This window comes from Myiozetetes cayanensis, unplaced genomic scaffold (assembly GCF_022539395.1).
Source record: "Myiozetetes cayanensis isolate MyiCay16 unplaced genomic scaffold, myiCay2020 scf6-25, whole genome shotgun sequence".
Lineage (NCBI taxonomy): Eukaryota > Metazoa > Chordata > Aves > Passeriformes > Tyrannidae > Myiozetetes > Myiozetetes cayanensis.
This window is the reverse complement of record NW_026087853.1, coordinates 51,868,329-51,891,574: the sequence shown is the minus strand read 5'-3', so window position 1 is coordinate 51,891,574 and position 23,246 is coordinate 51,868,329. Positions and strand designations below refer to the sequence as shown.

Here is a 23,246-nt window from a genome sequence, read left to right as displayed (position 1 = left end):
CTATTACCTTTGCTGCGTGTAAATTCTAGGTTTATAACTTTGCTATTAAATATGTGCTTGTGAATTCTTAGTGTATGTGACTTTAGCCTTCAGTAAAAGAAAGGGAGAATACAGTATTCCATAAAGGGCGTCTCAAGAATGTTCAGCAAGCTGATTTCTGAATTTCAGCACATTCTTCCATTATAGAGGACGAGTTATTAAGTGATGCTGTACTCTAGTCATTTAAAAACAAGAAGAAAAAACATACACTTTCCACTTTGCTGTTGAGCTGTATTTCTCTTTTTGTTCATGCTGCTTGTGCACCTCTCTTTTGAGGTCAGAATTGCTGCCACTGGTGCTGGTGGCTTGTGCTGCCACAGCCCTGGTCAGCTGCAAGGAACAAGCACTGAAAGGACTTAGGCTTATTTTACATGTGTTTTAAGTTTTGCACAAATTTAGTCTGCTCACTGGGACAGGGACTTGGAAACGTGCATATGAAGTGTCTGGAGAGCTGCAGCAAGTGATTTTCTTTGTCCCTGGGAGTTATGAAGTCAAGAACTTGAATGTGTTTTTCACAGTGGTGGCAAAAACTTGTATCCTTGAATATATATGACTTCTTAAAAGTCTGTATAGTATAGATAAGTCTCTATATAAGTCTTATATATAACTGTAAGTCTTATATATAACTTCTTACAACATTTCAGATGTTCACAGTGAAGTTTATAGATGTAGTCAATAAACAGATGAAAAATATTGCTCTATGAATAGTCTTTTGTAACAGCAAGTATTGAATAATTTACAAGTAGGTGTAAGTGCAATATCTTATGTTTGATTAGGTAAATAAATGAAGAAATAAGGAGAGAAATTAGACATGGAGAGACTGTCCAAGTCACAAGAATTGTAACTTCAAATTGAAACCTGTTATCCAAGTAAAGGCTGCATAATGTATCAATCTTTTCCTGTTGTTGCCTTTTAAACACTGCAAAGATGATCCTGAATTCAAAGAAACACATCTTCAGTTTGTGGACTCAGTTATATCTCCCTTGATGTTTATAGAGGTGGATTTATATCAGTCTGGCCACCTCCAAGACCTACTGAATTTTCCTCGTTTCCTTCAAATTTTGCAGCCTTGCCTACGTTCACTTCAAACGCAGTGAACTTCTTGACAATGATCCGTTGCATTGTTTAAAAATATTTTTCATATTTCATAAAACAATTGGTATTACTGCTTAACTGTATGTCTCTCTTCTTGTGTCCTTAGTTTTGCCAGCCTGGAGGATGGCAGCTTTCGAAAGAGAGGAAACAGCCAACGTTCTTTGTGGTGGTTCTGACTGACATAGACTCAGAGAGGCACTACTGCTCCTGCTTAACTTTCTATGAAGCAGAGATTAACCTGCAGGTAAAAACTTTACAATAAGTGACGAAAATGTACAAAAAGGTGTCTAGAAACAATAGAGGGTAACTCTAGAAAATATTTTGCTGTTCCTCTCATACAGAAATCCATGTATTTGCACAAAGGTGAGCTCAGTGTGCTTCTTTGTGGTTTTGGGGGTTTTATCTGTTTTGAAACAAAAAAAAGCAGCCAAAAACATCTCATAGAATTTCTCCTGGTGGTTTTTTTTTTGGTGTGGTTTTGTGTTTTTTTTTTTTCTTAGTTGGTTGGTTGGTTGGTTGGTTTGTTTGTTTGTTTTTAATGAGACAGGCAATATGATGTTTGACATAGCATGAATGATTCTAAGCCTTGTTCTAGGAAAAAGTTTATTAACTTACGCTCCCTCTGCTGGCCTGCTCCGTGGATATACATATTTCTGTAAGTGCATTTATTGGCAAGGTTTGTGTGAGGGTAAATGGCAAGATTTTAAAACTGATAGAATAATTGTTCAGTTGTTAGTTAGGTCAGATTTTAGGTGTCAGCCACTTGGCAGTGTTTGTTTTTAAGCATGTATTTAATTTTTCTTTTGGCAATCTTGTTCTTTCAAAAAGAGACATTTTGTTTCCCATTCAATGTAAAGTCCTCCACAGAATCTCTGGTGTGACTTAACACTTGGAATCTTTAGAATCTATGACGTAGGGAAAACCTAACCCGATCTGTAATTGCAGACTCTCATTGTTATGTTTTGAAATATTTTCTTTCCTACATAAAAATTAAAAATAAGTAAGACTTTGGCACTATAATATAATAGAATTAGTTAAGATTAAATAGGTAGCTAAGTAAAGTAATTTTTTGTTCTTTTAGTGAAGAACTGTAACATTATTGATTATTTTAAGAAAGTGGTTTTTAAGAAAACAAGAGCACTCTATTTATTACTACTGGAGTTGAAATTTTATTTGTAGGATAATTGAAAGACGTGGCATAGTAATAATAATGTTGTGCTTTTTCTAGGCAGAATTGGAAGCCAGAGAATAATAGTTTCATCAGCACTACAGTTTAGGTGGATATTTTTTGTAGATTATTAGAAGGAGTTAAAAGCAGAAATGTACCCAGAAATTTGACATATTTTAGTGTAGATCAACTGACACATTCCTATTAAAAATTCTAATGTCTGTCATATTTCCTTTATTTTACAAGTAGAGAGTGAAATATTCTATAGTAATTCTTTCCCAGCTGATAAAAATTTACAGTGGTTGACTCTTCCTCCACTCGATGTATTTCATAACATATACTAAATTTAGCAAACTTGTTATTTATCCTGTGGTTTCTAGCAGCTGCTTTTGATTCCCTATCCACATCTTTGAAGTAGTGCTCATCACAAAACATCCAGTATTAACTAAAAGGTGTTTTTTTTTTTCCTTATATTGCCTAAGTATTAATACAAAAAACCCAAAAGTTAAAAAAAAAAGCAAACAGTAAAAAACTGAGTGCAGCAGGATGTTGGTTACCATAATGCCATTCCTGGCTGTGTTGTAAAGAATGCATATTTTTCAGATGAACTTGCTGTGGTGAAATTTATTCTATGACTGCATTGTTTATAGCCAAACTTCCTGTTTCTTCCTGAAACCCAAAGAGAATAATTGAACGTGCCCTGTTACATGGTCATTAGGCAAGAATTCAGCACATGTACAATCTGTAAGGAAACATAAGCTTGTGAAGCATTGGACTATGACAGTAATATTGATTTAACCATTCAGATTCATGCCTCATTAAGCAGTCCATGAAACGTAGGGTACTTGAAATGAAATATGGGCAGTACCTTTCACAGTTAAATACAGTTCTTTTTTTTTTTTTTTTTTAAAACAGAATTATATAACTTGCTAAGACAAAAGTAAGATTAAATTTCAAAAAAACCCCCACAGAACCACTTCTTTCTCAGTAGGTTTCACCAGGTGAACCTTGCTGATACACAAGACTGGTCGGAATTCAGACAGAGCAGATTAGATATTTGGCTTGGCAGAATCATCTTCACCAAAAAAAAAAAAAGTGAAATCAACCACTTGGAAGTTTCTGTGAACTGGGAATTGAAAACAAACTGATTTCTCTGCTTGTGAATGCTAGAAGAGAGCTACCAAACCTTCTTTGAGCCTCCTGCATAATAATCGTAGAACCTTTTAGACACAATGGAGCCTGGGAAGACTCCTTCTGGAGCTTTGCTTCCCTGCATTCCTGCTTCAGTTGTTTGTTACAGGATGATTTGTAAATAAATGCTACCTGAAAAGTAAGGAGCTTGTACTCACATGGAATACCTGGGTGGTACCCATGATAACCTAGGATGCAAGATTAAGGTAGCAACTGTAAAAGCTGTGTAGTCTGCAGGAAAAAAACCACCCTCCCTGAAAGGCTATCTCTGCAAGCCCTGCATTCAGTTTAATCTCTTGGCAGTCGCATGTCGTGACAAGTTTTTCAGAGGAAAGCACAGGCTCTAGTTGTCAGCTGATGGCCTATTTTCAACTTCATATTCCTGGATAGAAAATAAAATGTTCTTTTATTAGTTGTTATCTATGAATCATAGTGGTGAAGTGACCCAGAGCTTAACATCTGCGTTGGGTGCTGGTCAGTTTGATTAGCAGTCAACTCCCTTGAAGTTGTGGTAATATCTAAAAAGGGTTGATGTTACCTTTAGTTTGGTTAATTCTTCATATCTGTACTCACAAGGAAGATGAACACATGATATTCCATTAAATAGGGAATAGAACTCACCTGGTGCTCTGTGATTTCAGGTGATACAGCTTTGCCATATAATCCTTCATGAATTGTTCTATGATGCTAGTCTCACTTAATTGTCCCAATAACATTTGCTAAAGCTGTATAAGGTTATGTTCCCTATAGATCTGGGTTTAAAAAGAAACATTAGAAAGTTTGACCTTAACAGCAAGTCTAAATTTTGGAATGTGGGTTCACTACTAGGGGCAGTCTAATACTGAATGAACAGTGGTGAAACTGGTGTCATTTAAAGACATCTCTGCTGTGTTCCAGAGCAGTTCTATGTGCAAGATTTCTCTCCCACCTCCAGTTCCTACTTGAGTGTAAAGAAATCTGAAATACTGAACTGGTTTCTCCTTCCAGCTTTTTATGTTTCCAGCACATGCTCTGTCTTATCCACGTTGCTGTCTGGCTTAAGGTACTGTATGGATACTCTAGCAAACAGAGCTGGATGCAATATTGACTTGCATATATCTGCAGGAATTAGGAGGAGGAGAGTGAGTTGAAACATCTCTGTTTTCCCTCAAAGTACCTTGAAAACTGGCTGGTTTTTTTTGGGGTAGTGGGGGAGTGGAGATGGATGTGAAGTTGTGTGGTGTCCCATTGCTGTCCCTTTTTGATCATTTCTGTGGACTTCAAATTTCATTGGTTTGAAACCCACTTGAAATGGTATTGATTTGGAGAAAACCTTGTCTTGTCAACCGGAAGAAGTAGTCTGGCAACTGAAACCAGAAGCTGCTGAGCAGCCAGAGGGTAATTCAGAAGAATCATAACTTACATCTACACCCATAAAACTCTGTGTTTGTAGCTTTATTAGTCATCAAAACAAGCAAGAGAAAGAAGCATATATATATATATGTATATATACACACATGCATACGTTAATTTATTAGTCTGTGTAGTTCTGCGTGGTGTACACACTGCTTGCTAAAACGAGGCTCTTATTTCTAACAGCAATTTCTGGATGTTGCCACTTAGAAGACAAAGACTTGATTTAATGCTTTTGACTCAGCAGATACTTCTACTGACCTCAGCTGTGCTTCTTACCCGTTGCGCAGTTAGGATTTATACTGACAGTGCTTGGAAGAGCACCACAGATAGGATCTTGGTAAAAAATGTTGACTCGCATAATTTGGGAACCTAATGGTCAATTTGTACATCGCTTCCCACTTGGAAAGAAATTTGCCCTCTCTTCCCAACCCCACCACCAACAAATTAGAGAATGATTTATGCCAGTAATTGAGCCTGTGCAACTGCATTTCTGGCATTACAGAAAATCTGCTCAACGTGATCAGCACAAACCCCCAAACATTTGTTTATAACAATCTCATTACAAGATTGTATCATTCTTATGTGTTGTCTTAAGCGTATGTGTGTTAAAACATTGGGATCACAAAGTTAGTCAGATTAAATATATCATTCTGGAAAATGGACATAAGTAATAATTCACAAGTCTCCTGTTTCCTGCCATTCACATGGTCTTCCTCTGTCTGCCCTCCCCTGCAAAAAGAGGAAAAAGAACTTGTAAAAATCCCAAACCATAAAATGGCAGATTCACAACATTCGCAGATATTTCCTGAGTCAAGGGAAAAACTGCCAACAAAATGACTGTGCTTCATAAAGTTATAATTTTTCTGCTTGGACTGGAGAGTTGGTGATCCTGCTGTGCTAAAGCATATGCTGCTCCGTGAGTCACTGATGTTTGGTTTCTGGCAGAGGATGAGAACTCTCAATTCAGTTGTACCCATTTTGTGCGTGAAATCCAATCCCCTCTGGATATTAGATTAGCATGTTATTCTTAAGATGAAGTTTTTGTGAATATACCAAATGTGAAATTTGTTCTGAGAATTACTTTTTGCAGTCAATGCCCCAAAATCACATTTTATGTTAAAAAAACCCCAATTTAACAAATAATGTTTGGTATATTGCATCATCATGTTTCTGAACCTACTGAAAAATGGCTGGTATGACATCATAGAGAGATTTAAGTAATGCCTTATTTCCTTCCTCTTGTGGCATAAACAGAAGGCTGCAGATAATGTTCTATATAAGAAACAGACTTGTATTTTAATGCCCTTTAATACATTTAAGGTCCCCTTTAGACCAGAATTTAAAGTTAAGGTCAGAACAGTTGTACAAAGGAAAGCATATTTCCATCTTCCTAATAACTCTGGCAGTAATTTCTCCTGTCTTGTTTATCCTCTGGCTGGTGCCTTCGCACACTCATCCCCAGTTTGAACTCACGCTGTTGCAGGGTACGAAAACTTGTGTTGGGGAAAGGTCACCTTTTCCTCTTAACTCCAGCCCCAAGTCTCAGCCCACAGGACAAGGAGTCTTTCAGGCAGAGACATTTCTTTGTCAGTCAAGTTCAGATAATTCATCTGACTTTCAAACAGTAGTAGTACTAGTTCAGCAATTCATTGGAGGTCTTTTCAGTGGATTTCCCCGTACACAATTTAAAGGATTTAACTGTGTTTTAATTAAGCAAAACAATAATCTGTGTGTGTAAAATTTTGCCTTGGTGTACTTCTACATATACTGTTCTATATTATTTAAAAACTGTTATACTGAATTAGAATAGGGTATGAATTACCAGCTTTCTTAAGTTAATTTGAGTTTTGTAATTTGTTCTACCAATGTTTCATAGATCTCTGCAGTGTTCTCACCTTAGTTTAGGTGTGTAAAGCTTGAAAGGGTGGAATTCATGGATCAAGTTTGCTGCCTTTGGGTAAATTCAGGAAGACTTAGTAAACTCCAAACTGTGAAGTTATGTTTGTGTACATATAGTTCTTGCTAAGCACATGGTTCTGTGGTTCTTTAAATTCCTCAGTGCTAAGGATAACACGTTAAAAGCAGTTACTGAATGCTATTGATTATTGCCCATGGAATTTCACATTTGCAGGGCAACTCAGTGGCATTACCTTGGACTTCCCAAATGTTCTGGGGCTGACCATCCTAATGGCCTACTCCAGGGGGATGCTTTGGCCAATGACTGCAAAAGCTGCACTGAAAGGGGCAGGGTGTGGGTATGAGGCTACTTTTGTTCCAAAGTTCTATTGTTATATTTAGATAATAATGAATATCAGCACCTACTGGAGTTTTCAAAGTGAGGTGCATTGAATGGTGAACGTCTCATAGATGGTGGTGGTGTAAATTTTGTGTAATGCTGGGAGGTGCATTGCAAACTCCTTATTATGGCTTATTATGACTTGGTATGTACTCTGAAGTGTCACTAGTATTTAGGGAGTGAGTGAGCTGAGCTGCAATAGAGACTTGAGCTTGCTCTATTTGATAACTTTCTGATCCTCACGTAATTTTCTATCTTTGATCCTTATCTTTTTTAGTGTGCATTACTACAGTTTATTGTCCCATTTTGAAATTACTAAATCAAGATAATGGCTTTTATGCTGGTTTAATTTTTCCAGTGTAAGTTTAGCTGCAGTGATTCTGAGTGCGTAGACAAGCCATGAAGCAGATCCGTTCACCTGTGGTTTTAGTTCAGTATAGCATGTTGTAGGCAGGATGCAGATTGGTCTTCTGGAAGCACTCAGCTAGGTTTATTTTAACTTTCATACATGTGTTATAATTTATTGGATACATGCATTTTTATAATCTGGAAAGTAAATAAAATTAATTGATGCTGAATGTTTTTTGGCCTTTGGTTGTTAGTAAACCAGCTAAGAGTGTATTTGGCTGCAAGTAAGACCAGCAGAGACCAAGTCACATGAGGAGAAAGGGATCTGTCCCAAATGAGCAATTGGCATAAGATTACTAAAGTAAACTTCAAATAATTTTTCTTAAAATAAGAAATCGTGCATGGGCTCTAAATCTTTGCTGGGCAGTTAGTAGAAAAACAACAGGCCTGCTGAACTTGGCATAATTTCAATGCAAAATTTTGCACGGGGCGAACTGTTTTTGACATAATGAAGTACTAGAGTGCAAGTTTTGTAATGAAAGATGTTTGTTCTCTTTCTGGGGCTGAATTAAAGTACAATTCTAATTTCATTTTCTGTTCACATTTGATTTCCTTTGAGTTTCAAATGATACCTACCAGCTTCAGAACGGTAAGCCCACATCTAATGCTGTTTTCTAACTTTTCTACTAGTACCTCAGTTTAAATTGATTTTCCTTCCTCTGACATGAAGATAAACCTTATTTTTCTCCACTCAACATTAGTCAGAACAAAATTGCACTGGCTTCAGTAGCATATTTGCCTGGAATGGAGATGTAGGGTCAGCATGCCTGGCTTGTCCTCCTGTCTGAACGTGAGTGGCATCTCTGACAAAGGGAGTTCAGAGACCCAGAGGGACATAGTGGAGGCAGAGCCAGTAATGAAGACTGGATAGACCGCTGATGGTCTTGGGGAGTTTGCTGACAGGTCAGAGTTGCTTTATCGAGGAGCCTTCAGTGTTGGAGGTTTGATAAATGGCAAATTTGGGCATACGTGTGCAGGTGTGAAGTTGGACATGTCCAGGGTCTGAAGATGGGGATGAAAAGATGGTATCAATCATCTGTTGTTAAGCTAATCCTGTGCACTCTGCATTGCATGATTTTGTAGATTTGCAGTGTTCATTGCATTCCCTGTAACGTCTCCCAGAACAGATGGGCACAGGTACTGAGCTGGAGAGATGTGTGACTGCTCAACATGTGCTCCATTACAGTGTGTAAATCGTTTTTCCACAGTACCCTGTGTGTAGCATAAGAAGAAAATATTTCGTAAACATCTCAGTTTTAAGAAAGCTTTTTGCTCTTGACTGACATCCCTTTATTCCAGGAAAATATGCCATATTTTATTATTAAAATTATCCTTTGTTTTAGATTTTTTCTTCTAATATCAAGCTTTCAAACTCTTATCTTGTTACTTGATAAAATGGTGCAAGCTGTGCCCAGCTTTGCACTTTTTTATAGATGTGAAGGGATTTTTAAAGTCAGAGGACACCAGTTAAGCAGTTGGATATATATTTTAGAGTGGGTGTGAACATTTATTAATATACATGAAAGCAATTGAGTTGAAGTATATATTGGTCTGCTTTAAACATACAGAACACACAAACACGCACATTTTTTTGGACAGTGTCTGAAGAGGCCACTTTATAGCTATAGCAAACAAGTCGAGCAAAATGAAGATTCATCATATGTCCTTCAAAAGAAGTTTCACCATTTTCTGAGTTTGTTTATCATATATTATTTATGCAGAAAAAGAGAGGGGAAAAAAGAGGGCAAGTAAACAAATCAGAGAATCTGCTGCAAAGCCAGACAAGATTTTCTGTTTAAACTTATGATATATCCTCAACCATATCCTACCTATACAATAAACTGTTTTGCACTCCAGGGGTACATTTTTCTATCTCAGCTGATTTCAAAGTCTGCCTCTTTGTAGAAATAAAAACAGGAAAATAGAAAAAAAAAGTAATCTCTTTCAATATTTAGTTGAACTTAAGAACATACTGTATCTGTTCCATCATAGTATGCAGGGCTAGCCAGCAATATAGATGAGAGCTATCAGGGAAGCCCCATAGCATTAAACCAAATACCATTATCATCTTACAACCAATAAAAGTGCAAAAGGAAAACTATAGTAATCAACTAGGTTAAAAACGAGAAAGAAAAAGAAACCAGCAATATTTTACTTCTTAATTAACCAATTCACATCCAGAGAAGGGCAGTGAAACTGTTGAAGATTCTAGAGAGTAAGTCCTGTGAGGAGAAGGTTAGGGAGGGTGTTCACCCTGGAGAAAGGGAGGCTCAGGGGGACCTTATTGCTTTCCACAACAATCTGAAAGAAGGATATAGAAAGGTGAGTGTCAGGCTCTTCTCCCGAGTAAAAGCAACAGGACAAGAGGAATTGGCCTCATGCTGTGTCAGGGAAGCTTCAAGTTGGACATCAGAAAGAATTTCTTCATGGAAAGGGTTGTTAAACATTGGAACAGGCTACCCAGGGTGGTGGTGGAGTCACTGTCACTGTCCATGGAAGTGCTCGCGAAACAATTGGACGTGGCACTTAGAGCCGTGCTTTAGTTGACAAGGTGGTGATTGGTCAAAGATTGGACTCAGTGATCTTGGAGATCTTTTCCAACCTAAACTGTTCTGTGGTTCTGTGAGTCTGTAATTTAAATTCAAAATCTATGTATCTTTAACAAAGTTTTCCTTAACATTCATTTACTCTTAAGTAAGTTGTAAACTGAAGGCTACGTTTATAAAATAAAAAGTTATTGTGAAAAAAAAATAAAAAGACATAACTAACTCCTTTATTCTGTTAATTTTGATTAGAGAGTATTTTTTCCTTGGATGAGCAAAGGGATAAAGAAAGACAAAGTGTGCATGTGTCTGAGCAGAAGTGGAAATAGAAAGAATTACATTTGCAGCTTTACTGCTTTGTAATTAGTATTGCTACATAATGCTTATGCTGTTAATACTGTGCTTGAAAAGTAGGTTAAAAGTCATGTGTTTGAAATGATTATCTACTTAGTCTACTGACTCCTAATAATGTGCCTGCGTGCCTGTCAGAACGTGGAGCTGGGGAAGAAATGTGGCCACTCACACTGCATGTTTCTGTAAACCTTGTATGAAGTAAGGGAGAGTGGCTTTATAGTGTAAAAGATGTCAGTCAATATTGTGCTGCTGTTGTGCTCTGAAAGGTTTAAATTAAGTCTAATTCTGAATTAATTCAAGACTTGATCTGAAGTTGAGTGGATTTTTATGAAAATGGCCTTTTATAGAAACCTCCCCCTGTCTGTGCACCCTGAGTTTTCATTATCTTAGTACCATGTGAATACAGAGGAGCTTCCATGTTCCCTTGCCTTCAGTAATGTGGATTGTGTTCTAATTTCATTTTTCCTAATTTCAGGGTCCACAATTTGTCAGATATCCAGAGTCTATTGCCTTTATGCCTAGAATTCATAATTGCTCTTTAGAGCAGTTGATACAGTGAACTTCTGTTGGTAATTTAACAATTCTTGGACTTTTGGGGGCGATGGGAGGGAACTGTAATTCCTGTAAAAGCTCTCTCCCTGTCAATGTTAAAATGGATGAAAATAAATGAACGTGTGGGACGTGCAACTACTGAGTTAGTGTTTCTCTGTGAATTTGTGAATCACAATTTTAACCTAGAAATGAGATGCAAAGTAGACTAATTGCTAATGTATTAGTTGCCATTTAGATAAAATTTAATGTGCAAAGACAAGTGTTTTCCCATATGTGTGTGTATATATATATATATATTTGTGCCAATTGATTTTGTTTTGGTATGAAAATGTTACACTGTGTTAACCAAGTTATTTTAATTAAAACCTAAGTACTCTCTTTTTAAATAAATTTTGTTTAAATGATGAATTGTGATTTAGTGTTCACCTCAAGAAACTGTGCGTTCTGAATTGAGGTGGTGAAATAAAACTCATGAACTCGCAGCATTCCTGGCATTTAAGGGCATTTCTATCAGGTTTCTTCCATTTAATAGGAAAGCAATGTTGGATTTTTTTTTTTTTTAATAAACTGAAATGATGGCTAGTAACATGACAGAAATAGTAGGCAGATATTTCATGCTGTCATATGGAAATGGAAGTAATTCCACTCATATTCCTAAATAAGATAATAGAGTGATTTTTGCTTGGAAGAATGCTCAGTCAGAGGAACAAATAAAAAAATGTGGTGGGTGGTGCGGGAGGGGAGAGAATTACATGCAAAAATTGGAAAGCACGGACATTTTGTCATTTGAAAACTTACTCAGTTAATGAATTTTTCAAAGATTGTGTGGAATTTTAGAAATGAAAATATTTAGTGACATCTTTAGTTTGGCTATGAACAATAATAAACTATTTGCGATTGAATAATAAACGCTGGCAAGGCGGTTGTAGCGACTTGCACAATATCATGAACAACTGCAAATTTATCTGCTCTGTGCCTTTTTTTTAACCTTAGTGATTTCTAAGTGTGAGGAATCTTTTTGAGAAATCGGAACTAGTCTTTTCTTGGAGAAATTCCTTTAGATTCCAAATTCGCTAGGTCAGGCAGGAGATGACTTTATAGATAATTTTAGCTGTGATGTTATTGGAAATTCGGAAAGAAATTGAACTATATCAATATGAGGAGGCCAACCAAACATTCTTTTGTGAAATACGTGATTTCCGTATTTGTGGTATGGTTGATTGTAAATCAGCTAACACTTTGATGTGAAAGGATCCTTTCTACAGTCTACTTCACTATCTAAAATGTGAAACAGGGGGTATTTAATGTGAAACATTGTCCTGTTAAACTGCTGTCTCAAGGAACTGTATTTTGGGTACGATGGTGCGTGACTCTCCAGGTGAGTTTCAGCAAGTTGAACTACATCTAGAAACTTCCAGGGAGTTCAGGCAACCACTGGGATGTGTTCTTCTTAGTTGACTTCATTGCCAGTTTCAAATATTGCAGTTATTTTCTAAAACTGTGAGAATGCTAACGTTTGAGGTTTCTTTCTGCTTATTAATTGAAGTGTTTCTTCTTTCAAGGGAACGAAAGAAATTGAAGGTGAAGAGGAGTCTGGTTTAATTCCACCTGCAGAAGTATTTGCTCCTAAAAGTCTGGTCTTGGTATCCAGACTGGATTATCCAGAAATTTTCAGGGTAAAGAACTTGCAATTGCCATTTATAATATATGTCAGCAGACAGATCTATTTTTAATGAGTAGCAGTGGCGATACTTTTGAATTAAAACATCTCAGGATTGATTTGGGAATTTAAAAGCAAAAGTTGGTTAAGATTGAACTAGATATAATTCAATGTCTGTGACAGTAAATAGCCCCTGTAGGTTAAAGCAGTGCTTTTTTACCCTCCAAACAGTTGTAAAACTATATAGAAGATGCAATAGAGCTTTTTCTGGGCTCAGTTTACTGTATAATGAAGGGAATTACTAGGTCAAAACCAGACTTGCTCACGTAAAACCAAGACATTAACAATATTTGATTAACTATATAATGGTAAATTGACAGTGAAATTCTAGTTTTCTTTCATATGTAAGGCAAAATATCCAAGCCCCATCCAGATCAAATTAAGATGCATGACAGAGATTTAGACTCTTGGATTACTTTCAGCTGATGAAATATGACTTACCAGAGATAAATGAAAAGATTAAATTTTTATTAAGCTAATACACAGTAACAGAAACAAATAAAGTTCAGTTTATAGATCAAAGGAGGAAATCATTCAGCAATTGTCACCAGACATTAAGAATGACAGTACCAAGTAAGATTAAATGTCCATGTAACCCAGTATTTTGTCTGATAGTGGCCTGTAGCAAATGCAAAGCAAAGCATGTAAGAATAGGGCTGGCTGTAGAAATAATTCTACAAAATACTTTACTAATTCAGTGTGAATAATAGTTAAATGACATCCTGAACCAGAGGTGTCAGTTGTGTGGGTTTTTTCATATAGTTTGTCCACTTTCTTAACATTCAGGTTTTACAACAACCCATGGCAAGGAGTTTCACTGTTTAACTAAGTGTTATATGAAAAATTACTGTTGGGATTATTTCTAAGAAGAGAATTACTAAAATATTGGCTGATTGATAAAAGTTACAGCAGTTAAAAGGCACCAAAAGGATTCTGTGGAAAAGGAACGTTATTTCCTTTTTTCCAAAGGCTTCTTAGAATGTCATGTTGAATGGTCTTCATGGAATTATTAGTAAAAACACTAAAGCTGTATCTGGGGTTTCTCAGTCAAAACTGAATCCATTAAAGAAAAAGGAAATGCTGAAATGTTAATGTGCTGTTAATTCAAAAATATATTTATATTTATATAATAAAATAATCTAAATTAAATAACATGAAATTGTTGAACATTGATACTGATCTTAAAACGAGTTTCAAAAGCTTCAGTGTTCTACCCTAGGAACCAGTCAGGTTTAGATCCACAGAGTTCAAAGCACTGTGTTGATTTTTATAACTTTTAGAAGTAACATCTAGTAAAACACTTTTTGTGTAATAAACAAAGCAAAAATATTATACATAGAATTTCTTAAAAAATATTTGTATATCTACACCTGCCAGCACATACAATCCTTCTAAATAGCCAAGCTGATTTGTTTAAAGGAAGGATTGCTTGCATTGCAAATTGCTCTGTCTTCAGTTGGAAAGTACTTTACTACATTAATAACTATTAAGAAGAATGTGTTTTTTGAAAATTATATACATAGATCTTTAAATAATTTGACATCTGCCTCCCCTGTATAGCAGACTGATGTATTTTGTCTACCTTTCTAGGCTTGCCTTGGCCTGATCTACACGGTGTATGTGGACAGCCTGAACGTGTCACTGGAGACTCTCATTGCAAATCTGTGCTCATGCCTTGTCCCTGCTTCTGGAGGGTCTCAGGTAAACAGGGAAAAAAGGGTATTTTTCCAGTTAATTTAATTTATGAAGAAAACAAAAAAATAAATTCTTGAAATATTTTTGAGGAAAAAAAGATCATAGTTCAGCTGAGTGCTTTCCCTGTGGCCTGTGAGTGCTTTCCCTGTGGCCTGTCTTCTAAAGACAGCAAAAATTCCATTCCAGGATAAGGTCAAAGGGTTAATTTTGTCACTGAGTTGGCTTTTTACAGGGCACATTAACAAATCAAGCAGTTTGTGTAAGTTTAGTTTTTAATAGTAATGTGTTCAGGAGTATTTCTGCTTGCTACAGAAATTTTTTTAAAGCCTTTTTTTCTTTGCCATTTTTTAACATAACCTTCACTTAGGTTCATTTATGCATATCTTCTCCTTGATGAAGTTCAGGACTCCACTTTTTGTTCCATAAATAACTTGTTTAAATTTCTATTTGCATACCTTTTTTTAAATGCTAAAAAAAAGTAACTTGAATGGGGTTTTCTCAGAGGTGATTAAATATTGCAGGTAGCCCGTGCATTCAAAAATAAGAATAAAGTTTTCCAGAGAATACACTTCTTTCTACTTTTTACTTATGCTTTCTGTAAGCAGAAAGTCAAGTTTGTGTGTTGATTTCCTGTATATAAATTATTCCTGTACATTTTTTGTTGGTTTCTGATAAACCAGGTGGGTCTTATGTGCTTGGCCTTCACTTTATGCTGTGACTCTGCTGGGAAATTATGGTCCTTATTGTGAAACGTACCTGGAAACTGTAAACACAAATGGCAACATTTGAAAGTCAGGTACATGCACAGCTTCCCACTCAACGTACGGATTCTCAACAGTCTTGAAATCCTACAAACTCCCAATTCTTTTCTGTTTTTCCCATAGCCCTGGCTGCTTTGGAATTTCTTTTAGTGTTGCTGTGTCAAAATGTCTTCTCAGCTTAGTCAGGGTCTACCTTATTGCTCTCCAGGCAGCCATCTCTCTGTTTTTGCATCCTAAGCCTTTTGGTTTTGAAGGGGAGTAATTAGATTGTATCTCCTCATCAGAAACCTTCTTCTTCAATGGTATTTGAGCCTCAGATTACAGGTTTTGGTGATCCACTTGGAACTTCTGGCTCCACTTCTATCCTCTCTTTTTAATTTTAATTTTTTTTCCCCCCATCCATAAATGTGGCTTTTCTCAGTGGTGTTTTCCTCTGCTAGAAGAGGAAGGAAAAGTCATAATCCTCTGGTTTTTCTTCGTCTGCTTTCTCTCTTCAAATAATAAGCTCTTTCAGTTCAAACTTAAATTTTCTGGGATCAAACTATCATTTTAATCAGAAATTGAGGTTTCTCCTTTTTTTCTTAAGCCTCAGGCTTCTAGGACTAAGTCTGAATTAGAATGGGAACACTCTTCTGGTGTTTATTTTCAGAAGTCCTCGAGGAGCCTCCCAGGTTGTTCATGTGTCCTCCACCATTGAAATAATCAGCTGTGAAATGAGTCACTGACCTGCATCCAGGTGTGCTGAGGAAGAGCATCTCTGCTTCAGCTCAGGGACTTGTTTGGTTTTACTGGGGAGCAGTTTGGTTTCAAATACCTGCTGTGCAGCAACTAGAGCTTGCTGCCTTCATACATTCAAATCTTTGCTGCCACACAGAGTGGGGAGGTACCACACTTAGTGCTTGCACAGAAATGCCCTCAGCCCATGGGAGTCAGTGCTTAGAGGTAACTGCTTGAAATCACTCATTGCTTGACTGTCACGTGGATTTACCCAGAGGAAAGCAAGGTTATTTTGCAATTACAATGCTGTTTGGGATGTGATACACCAGTGCATTCCTTTCACTCCCATTTCCTGCCTCCCTCAAGGGAGGTATGTTCTTGTTCTGGAAAGGTAACTGAGGTTTTAAGTCTGCTTGAATGTGCAGAGCAGGAACACAGGAATAGCAAAACTGTCCTCTTCAATACCCACATATCACATATATGTTCATAGTTCACACATGGATCCAGAGCAGATAGCAGAAAAATTCAGTTAGTAATACTATACATTTTTCTGATTTAAATGGGTTTTAAACCTTTTTTATTGTATTATTAGAAATGTGCTATTAAATGCCCTCAAAGCCAGAACTATTTAACTAATTCAGTGTAAATGCAAGGGAGACACCATAATGTTATACATTCAAGGAGACATATGACAGTCCTCAAATTATATGTCAGATCTCTTTTTGTCAATTCAGTTATTCTTCTGGACTTTAAATTTCTGTATACAAAACAGATAATTTTTGCAGTATAATCACTTATCTGTATGATGACAGCTTGTTTATTCTATATAAATTACATTAAAATTTTTAAAAAATTGTTTCTACAGAAATTGTTTTCTTTGGGAGCTGGAGACCGACAACTGATACAGACTCCTCTGCACGATAGCCTTCCTGTTACAGGCACCAGTGTGGCTCTTCTCTTTCAGCAACTGGGTATGTCTAGGTCTGCTTTGAAAAAAAAAAAAAGAATATTTTTTTAAATTACAGAATGAGGTATTTTCTGTTCTAATTCAGTTCTAATCGTGTGCCAAGAAAGCTACATGGTAAATATTAATTTCTTTTGAATGAAAGAATGACTAATAGGGCTTTTATCCCTTACTGAGATGTTCATAGAACCTTTTGGTACATCCTGCCTGTAGTAAGTTATCTCCAGTATTAAAGAATCATGGAATAGTTTGGGTTGGAAGGGACATTTAGCCATTTAGTCCAACCCCCCCACTTAGTATCTGCAAATGTACTGGGAGCAGAACTGAGCCTGGCCTCTATTTAATTGCAAAAGCATTAGTGTAAAAAGATTCCCCCCCTTTTGATACTATGCAGACTGCAAAGAAAACCAAGGAGGTTAGGAATGAAACTGGTGTAACTGAAAAGATTAGTTGAAAGGAGACCATGTACAGGTTTGGGTAACTATGTGGAATTCATATAATTCTGTTGTTTTCTGTTATTCTTTATCTTTCAAGAAGATGATCTAACACAGTCCTCACCAAATGCTTACTTGTCCATCACAGTTACAATGTTGTGTCACTGTTACCTGGGTACCTCAGTACTAATCTCGGGTCTGTCGTTGAATTCATTCAGTTTTAATGCTCTCTTAGTCTTTGTTCCAGTGGTTTGTAAAGTGACTTCAAAGCACAAATTTGTAGCAGCCATGGATAAGGGCACAATTAATAATCTTTTCTGAACCTGTGGACCTCATATTTAATCTAAAGGAATCAAATGGCCTCAGAATATGTGCTGGTCATCCATTCTTTTCATAAATGGACAGTGAGAATGGATGGAAACCAGAAAAAGAGTAGTAAAGAACAGTAGGAGTTTATGTCACAGAAAGCAGTCTCAGATCTGATGAGCCCAAGGCCATCTGCTACTAAAAAGATTTAATTGTATCCTTCCAAGAAGAATATTATTCCAAGAGGAATGTTATAATTTTGCTGGTAGTGGTTTGGATTAAAAAAATGTGGCTAACATGGCGTATGGATGTTACTTAGCGTTACCACAGTCCCTGAGGTTTTTACTTGACTTATCATGTCAAGATTCATTAGGATTACTCTTATCAGATTGCAGGCAGTGTTTTAAACATGGGTAGGCCCAACAACTTTCCCCCTTTTCTGAAGGCATGGAATGTGGTGTGGGGTACCATAAGTACCGTATGTTTTGTTTGGTAGGTATGGTATGTAATATAACTAAGTGGAGGCAGTTTGTTTTAGGCAGTTGTGGGTGAAAGTTGCTATAAATTTACAGTTCCAAAAACGTCAAAGGAAGTGAGGCTCTCAGCTAGTGCTTAGATGGGTTAACTGCCCTGTCTTGTGGCACTTGACTTTTGTATGGCAAATTGTGATTGTAGCATTTTGTCACTGAATCAGTCTGAGGACTGATTCACACAAAGGCAAATAATCTGCAAAGTCCTTGCAAGCATCAGATTTATGCAGGGAAACTGTGTAAAGATGGAGTGGAATGTAAATATGTGGAAGAGGAAACTGAGGGAGGACCATCTCTTCCTCATGGTTTCTTAGGAAGAGCATTTTTTTGCAAGGCAAGTTTTTTAAAATTCCTATCGTTGTGTATAAGAATGAATTGTAAAACTCTCATATGAGAATTTAAAATTTTAAAATTTCTTTCACACACATAGGGTTTAAGTCAATATTATTAACCACATTTTGTTAATGGGTTAATACATGCAGATGGATGTCATGTATCTCCCTAAATCTACTGCAGCAGAAGAGTTTGGAGAGTCCTGTGAGCAGAACTCCTAGATTGTTGTGCTAGCAGTCAAAAGCCCTTTATATTTTGAATTTGTGTCATTCCTTATTAGCCCATATACATTTTCCAGTACCTATACCCTTGATTTACTCTTTATCTACCATCTCATCTTCCTTTTCTTATGCTGCTTTAGCCTTTTTGCTGTCTGGTTTCTGTGGTTTTGCTGCTCTTCTGCCTTTTCTCCCCCTGACTTCCAGTGAATGTTTGGAGGTTCCGTCTTTCTTGCTTTTCGGTGGCTTGTAAGAAGTATGAGTCAGTAAGGCCATGGATATCAGAGGCCCTTTCCAGTTACAGTGCACAGAAGGATATGAAGATCAGCAGAAGGAGGGGGAGAGAAAGGGGGATACGGAAGGAGAACGTGCTCGTTGCTCACTTTTCTGGTTAGTGATGCTTCAACTGGCCTGAAGAAGAGAGAGACTGAAGAAAGTATGTGGTTATAAAACTTGGCAAATCTTCCCAAAGACAAGCTTGTAGGCTTACATCCTGTTTCCTTGAAGGGGATCATGCAAATTCATGGGAAAAAAAAATTGTCTCAGTACCCCTTATTTTCTGCTGTGGCAGAATTTTCTCTTTTACAAGACTATCAGAACTATCAGGAAGAGCTTGTCTAGTGGCCTCGTGTAGGTGCTCTGTCATTGTCTCCCTATTCTTTGGTGTGACAAGGATGGTAGTAGTTGCTTGGGAACAGGCCAGATACTAGTTAAGGAATAGGCAAGTAAGTCTGCAGGTAGATTTTATTTAAATCAACTACTTGAATGCTTTGCAAAAGGCTGCTTTTCCCACTTCCTATTTCTGACCACTGTTTTTTCGTTTCTTGGGGGGTTTGGGGGGTTTAGGTTTTTTCCCCCAAATGTACCTCTGTTCCCAGCTGATGTATCTAAGTATCTGGGGATATAGTGCAGTGGTAGAATTGCCTTGTATCTCTAAGGACACAAATCAGAAAATATTTGTGTTTCCGTAGTGTGCCACACTTTACACAATAACACAGAGTTCCTTTCCCATGTAGGTGGTGAGCTGTCATCGTGTTCTTAATGCCAAGGCTTGTTAATGCTGAATTTCTGTTTGGATTTACTAAAAGAAAAGTTGTTGATACAGCTGCGTATGTTTGTTTGCAGTGGTTGTTGAATATAAAAAGAGGACCAGGAAATATGAACAGACTGTTTTAAAGAAATTTTCACTTTTCCTGTAGTCTTAGGAAGAGTTAAAGACAGTGAGTGCGGAAGAATGTGGAAGAACCTATTGGCTCATCTCTTTGAAAAAGTTTATTTTCCTAAGATAAGGCCTAATCTATTCTGCTGGAGATCATAGTTGAACTTGTCAGAAGTTTTTGTACTTTTTGTAACAATATTCACACTTGCTCTGTTTCTCTTGTCCCATTTCAACAAGACCTTAATGTGTTTTTGTCTCTGCAACCTGGGCATAAGCATTCTGCTCCTGTTGTCCAGTGTGGTGTTTGTAACTTCAGTGACAGCTGTTATCCCATCAGATAGGACACAAATATTGACTACACCGTTTGTCAAGTAACAACACGTTCAGTTATTTCTCTTCTGGTACAAGTCACTCAATCCTATCTAAATTACTAATAGAAAAGTGAAGAGTAGCTAGAAAAATATTTGTGAACTGCATAAATCACCTTTTTAAAAATAGCTCTTTCTTTGAGGAAGATGGGCAGCAAGACAAAATTTATCACTATGAATAGATACAAAAGTAATGTCAACATTTATTTTGAGAAATATTGTGCAATAGTATTCTCATCCTACTTTTTCTGCTTGGCAGGATAATACCGTGTCAGCAGATGACCCTCCCTGTATTACCAAGTCCACAGCAGATCTGGAAACAGACCTTATTTTCACTTAGGCGTTAAACTACAGTTGGGAAAAACATCCCCAAAGGTTTTAAGCTTAGTAATAAGGAACAGCAGTGTTTGACATTTTAAATTCTTATTTTTCCTTTTCATTAAATAAAACATAATATATAGGAATAATGTGACAAAAGCCAGGCCTTTAGCTGGATCACTAGAAATTATTTAATCAACAAAGGATTAGGTGGAAAACCAGGAATCATAAAGTTACTTTTAAAAATTATCTGTGATAGATAGAAGACTTTCAGTACCCTTCTACTTCTTGTCTCTTAGTAAAATGGTATTTATAGAAGGTTCAAAATGCAGGAGTTTTTTTCAGGCTCAAAGGACACTTAGGTTATATTTCTCTTCTCTATCACTGTATTAACAATACATTCCTGGGCTTCTGCCTCAAACTCTTTTCTCCAAACTCCAACCCTATTTGCCTTCTCTGTATAGTAATTCGGCACTGACACATTCAGTCATTTGAATCTGAGACATACACCTCCATCTCCCCAAGGGGCAGTTTTTTTCCAAAGAACCCAAGACAAAAATTATATTAGGGACCCAGCAGCAGAGCAAGAACCTGAGGTTTAACCAGCACTTTGCAGTTTTTCACATTTCAAGGACTAATAGCACGAATCACACTGCTCAGCTGAGCGGAACAATTACGAAAATTTAATTTCCAGAAGAATTAATGTTTCTTTCTCCTTTCCAAACACTTAATCAAAGACAAAAAGTTTTCCTTCCTTTCCTTCTTGTTTAGTCTCCTATCAGGACTGTTTTCCTATCCCCTTATTTCCTCTGTTCCATTTAATTTGTCTGTGCTTGTTTTCCTCCTCGTATCTTAAACTCACCACTCAAATATTTTCAGTAGAACTCAGACTAGACTGACTTTGTGTTAAAAATAAAGTAATATTTTGAGTGACAAAAATGAAACTTTGAAGTAAATTCTACTTTGAATCTTCTGGATGAAGACACAAGGTAAGGGTCTTTCGGAATCCAGGGCTGCATAGGATAGAGATTCAGTAGATGGAATGGCATGAAGATGAATGGTAATGCAAGGTTGAGCCAGATTGCTTGGCAAGTTTGTCTTTGATTTTCCAAACTATGATGTAACTTAAAGTGCTAAACATCATTATCCTTCATCCTTTTTATGTATCTTAAAACATTTGTAACTAGAAGTTATGTGTGCACCATAAGGCAGTATATGAAGCCTCTAAAACAGATACTTCGAAAATAATATAATTGAAGTCTACTGTGTCATTAAATATCTATAATTCCACATATCAAAAGCGATTGATTGGTGAAACTTCTAAAGATTATTGAAGTTGCACAAAATATAAATACTAGAGCAAATGTCTGTGATGATGGCAGAGTTGCTAAGCAGGGAAGTGCTTCAGTACAGACACTTTAAGATGCCCCACTCCACTATTAGAGTAGTGGTATTTTACTGTGACTATTCAGTTCCAAATTTCAGCACTGTGACTTGAAACTGAGGAGTTTGAAGTTATCTTTCTCCCTATGTGCATGTTCTCGCCTTTCCTTTTTGCATCAGAGCAGATACTTCTCTGATACCATAGGGAGCTGCTTAAAATTAAATAATTAATCAACACTGAGCAAGCAAATAGAAGTGAATAATTTCCCACATGTTTCCATGCAGTTTCAATGACAGTGATGATTTTTATTGATTTAAAGAGTCATGGAGCCAAAACCCATTACTACTCTGTGGTGATAAATCCAGTCAAAATGTAATGATGGGATCATATATTAACTATCATACTAGTTTGTAATTTTTTGGGGTTGTGTATCAAAGTATACAGAAGTAAAACAAATTCTAATTTCTCAGATTTGTTAGAAACTAATGAAGAATGATGGAAGTTTGGGGGTTTTTTTCCATATAATAAATTTACTAAAATAGCTTTATGTTCAAAAATTTATTTGGGGGTAAAGCTCTTGAATTACGGCAGCATTATTCTCAATTATTTTTTAATAAAAGTATGCTACTCCAACTCTGTTTGGAAGCAGATATTTGTTTGTGTAGAGGAATTTTAAACTGATAGACTTGCACTTCACAGTTTTAGTTAACTAATTGAAACCTACATTTTTTAAAATGGTTCTGTAGCTGTGCCAGTATCATTCAATGTACATTCTGCTCTCAGAAGAGATGAAATAGGCTGATAGTTCAGCAGGCTCTGTCCTTGGTTCTTACAAGTATTTCCTTTGAAAGCTCATGTCGGGTCCCTGAGCACATGGCCAGCCCGCCACAACCCCTCCTTGCAGGGATGAGCTGCCTGTGCCCAAGGTCGGCCCTGATGTGGCACAGCTGTGGGACCTTGGCTGAGGCTGTTGAGGAAAGAGCTGCGTGAGGGATGGGAAACACAGGGGCCTGTTGACTTCTTCGCTTGGATGCTGCACTTAAGCTCAGGCCGTGCCCTTGGTCCTTGCCCGAGCCACATTGCAGCGATACTTGTGCCAGGCAGCACAGCCGGATCCTCACCCATGGACTGGACATCCTGGCTTGGTCTCAGCTCTCCTTTGTCACCGTGGACTTGCCTGGTGATCACCGTGACTGACCTGGCTGCCACTGCTGGACCTGATCCTCACCTTGCCATGCCAACTTGACTTCCTGGCTTGACCTCAGACCTTCCTCATCATTGTGGCTTTGTCTGGCTGT

General features: G+C 37.1%; 1 protein-coding gene across 7 annotated transcripts in view; it reads left to right on the top strand.

Moving 5' to 3' along the window:
- Nucleotides 1–23,246, top strand: part of SBF2 (SET binding factor 2) — a 250,825-nt gene that overhangs the window by 105,287 nt on the left and 122,292 nt on the right. For all 7 annotated transcript variants that reach the window (XM_050335954.1, XM_050335953.1, XM_050335951.1 and 4 more), the window contains exons 3-6: nt 1,241–1,378; nt 12,604–12,717; nt 14,352–14,462; nt 16,800–16,905. In XM_050335954.1, the coding sequence (XP_050191911.1) occupies nt 1,241–1,378; nt 12,604–12,717; nt 14,352–14,462; nt 16,800–16,905 (469 nt within the window). The remainder of the gene's footprint in view (nt 1–1,240; nt 1,379–12,603; nt 12,718–14,351; nt 14,463–16,799; nt 16,906–23,246) is intronic.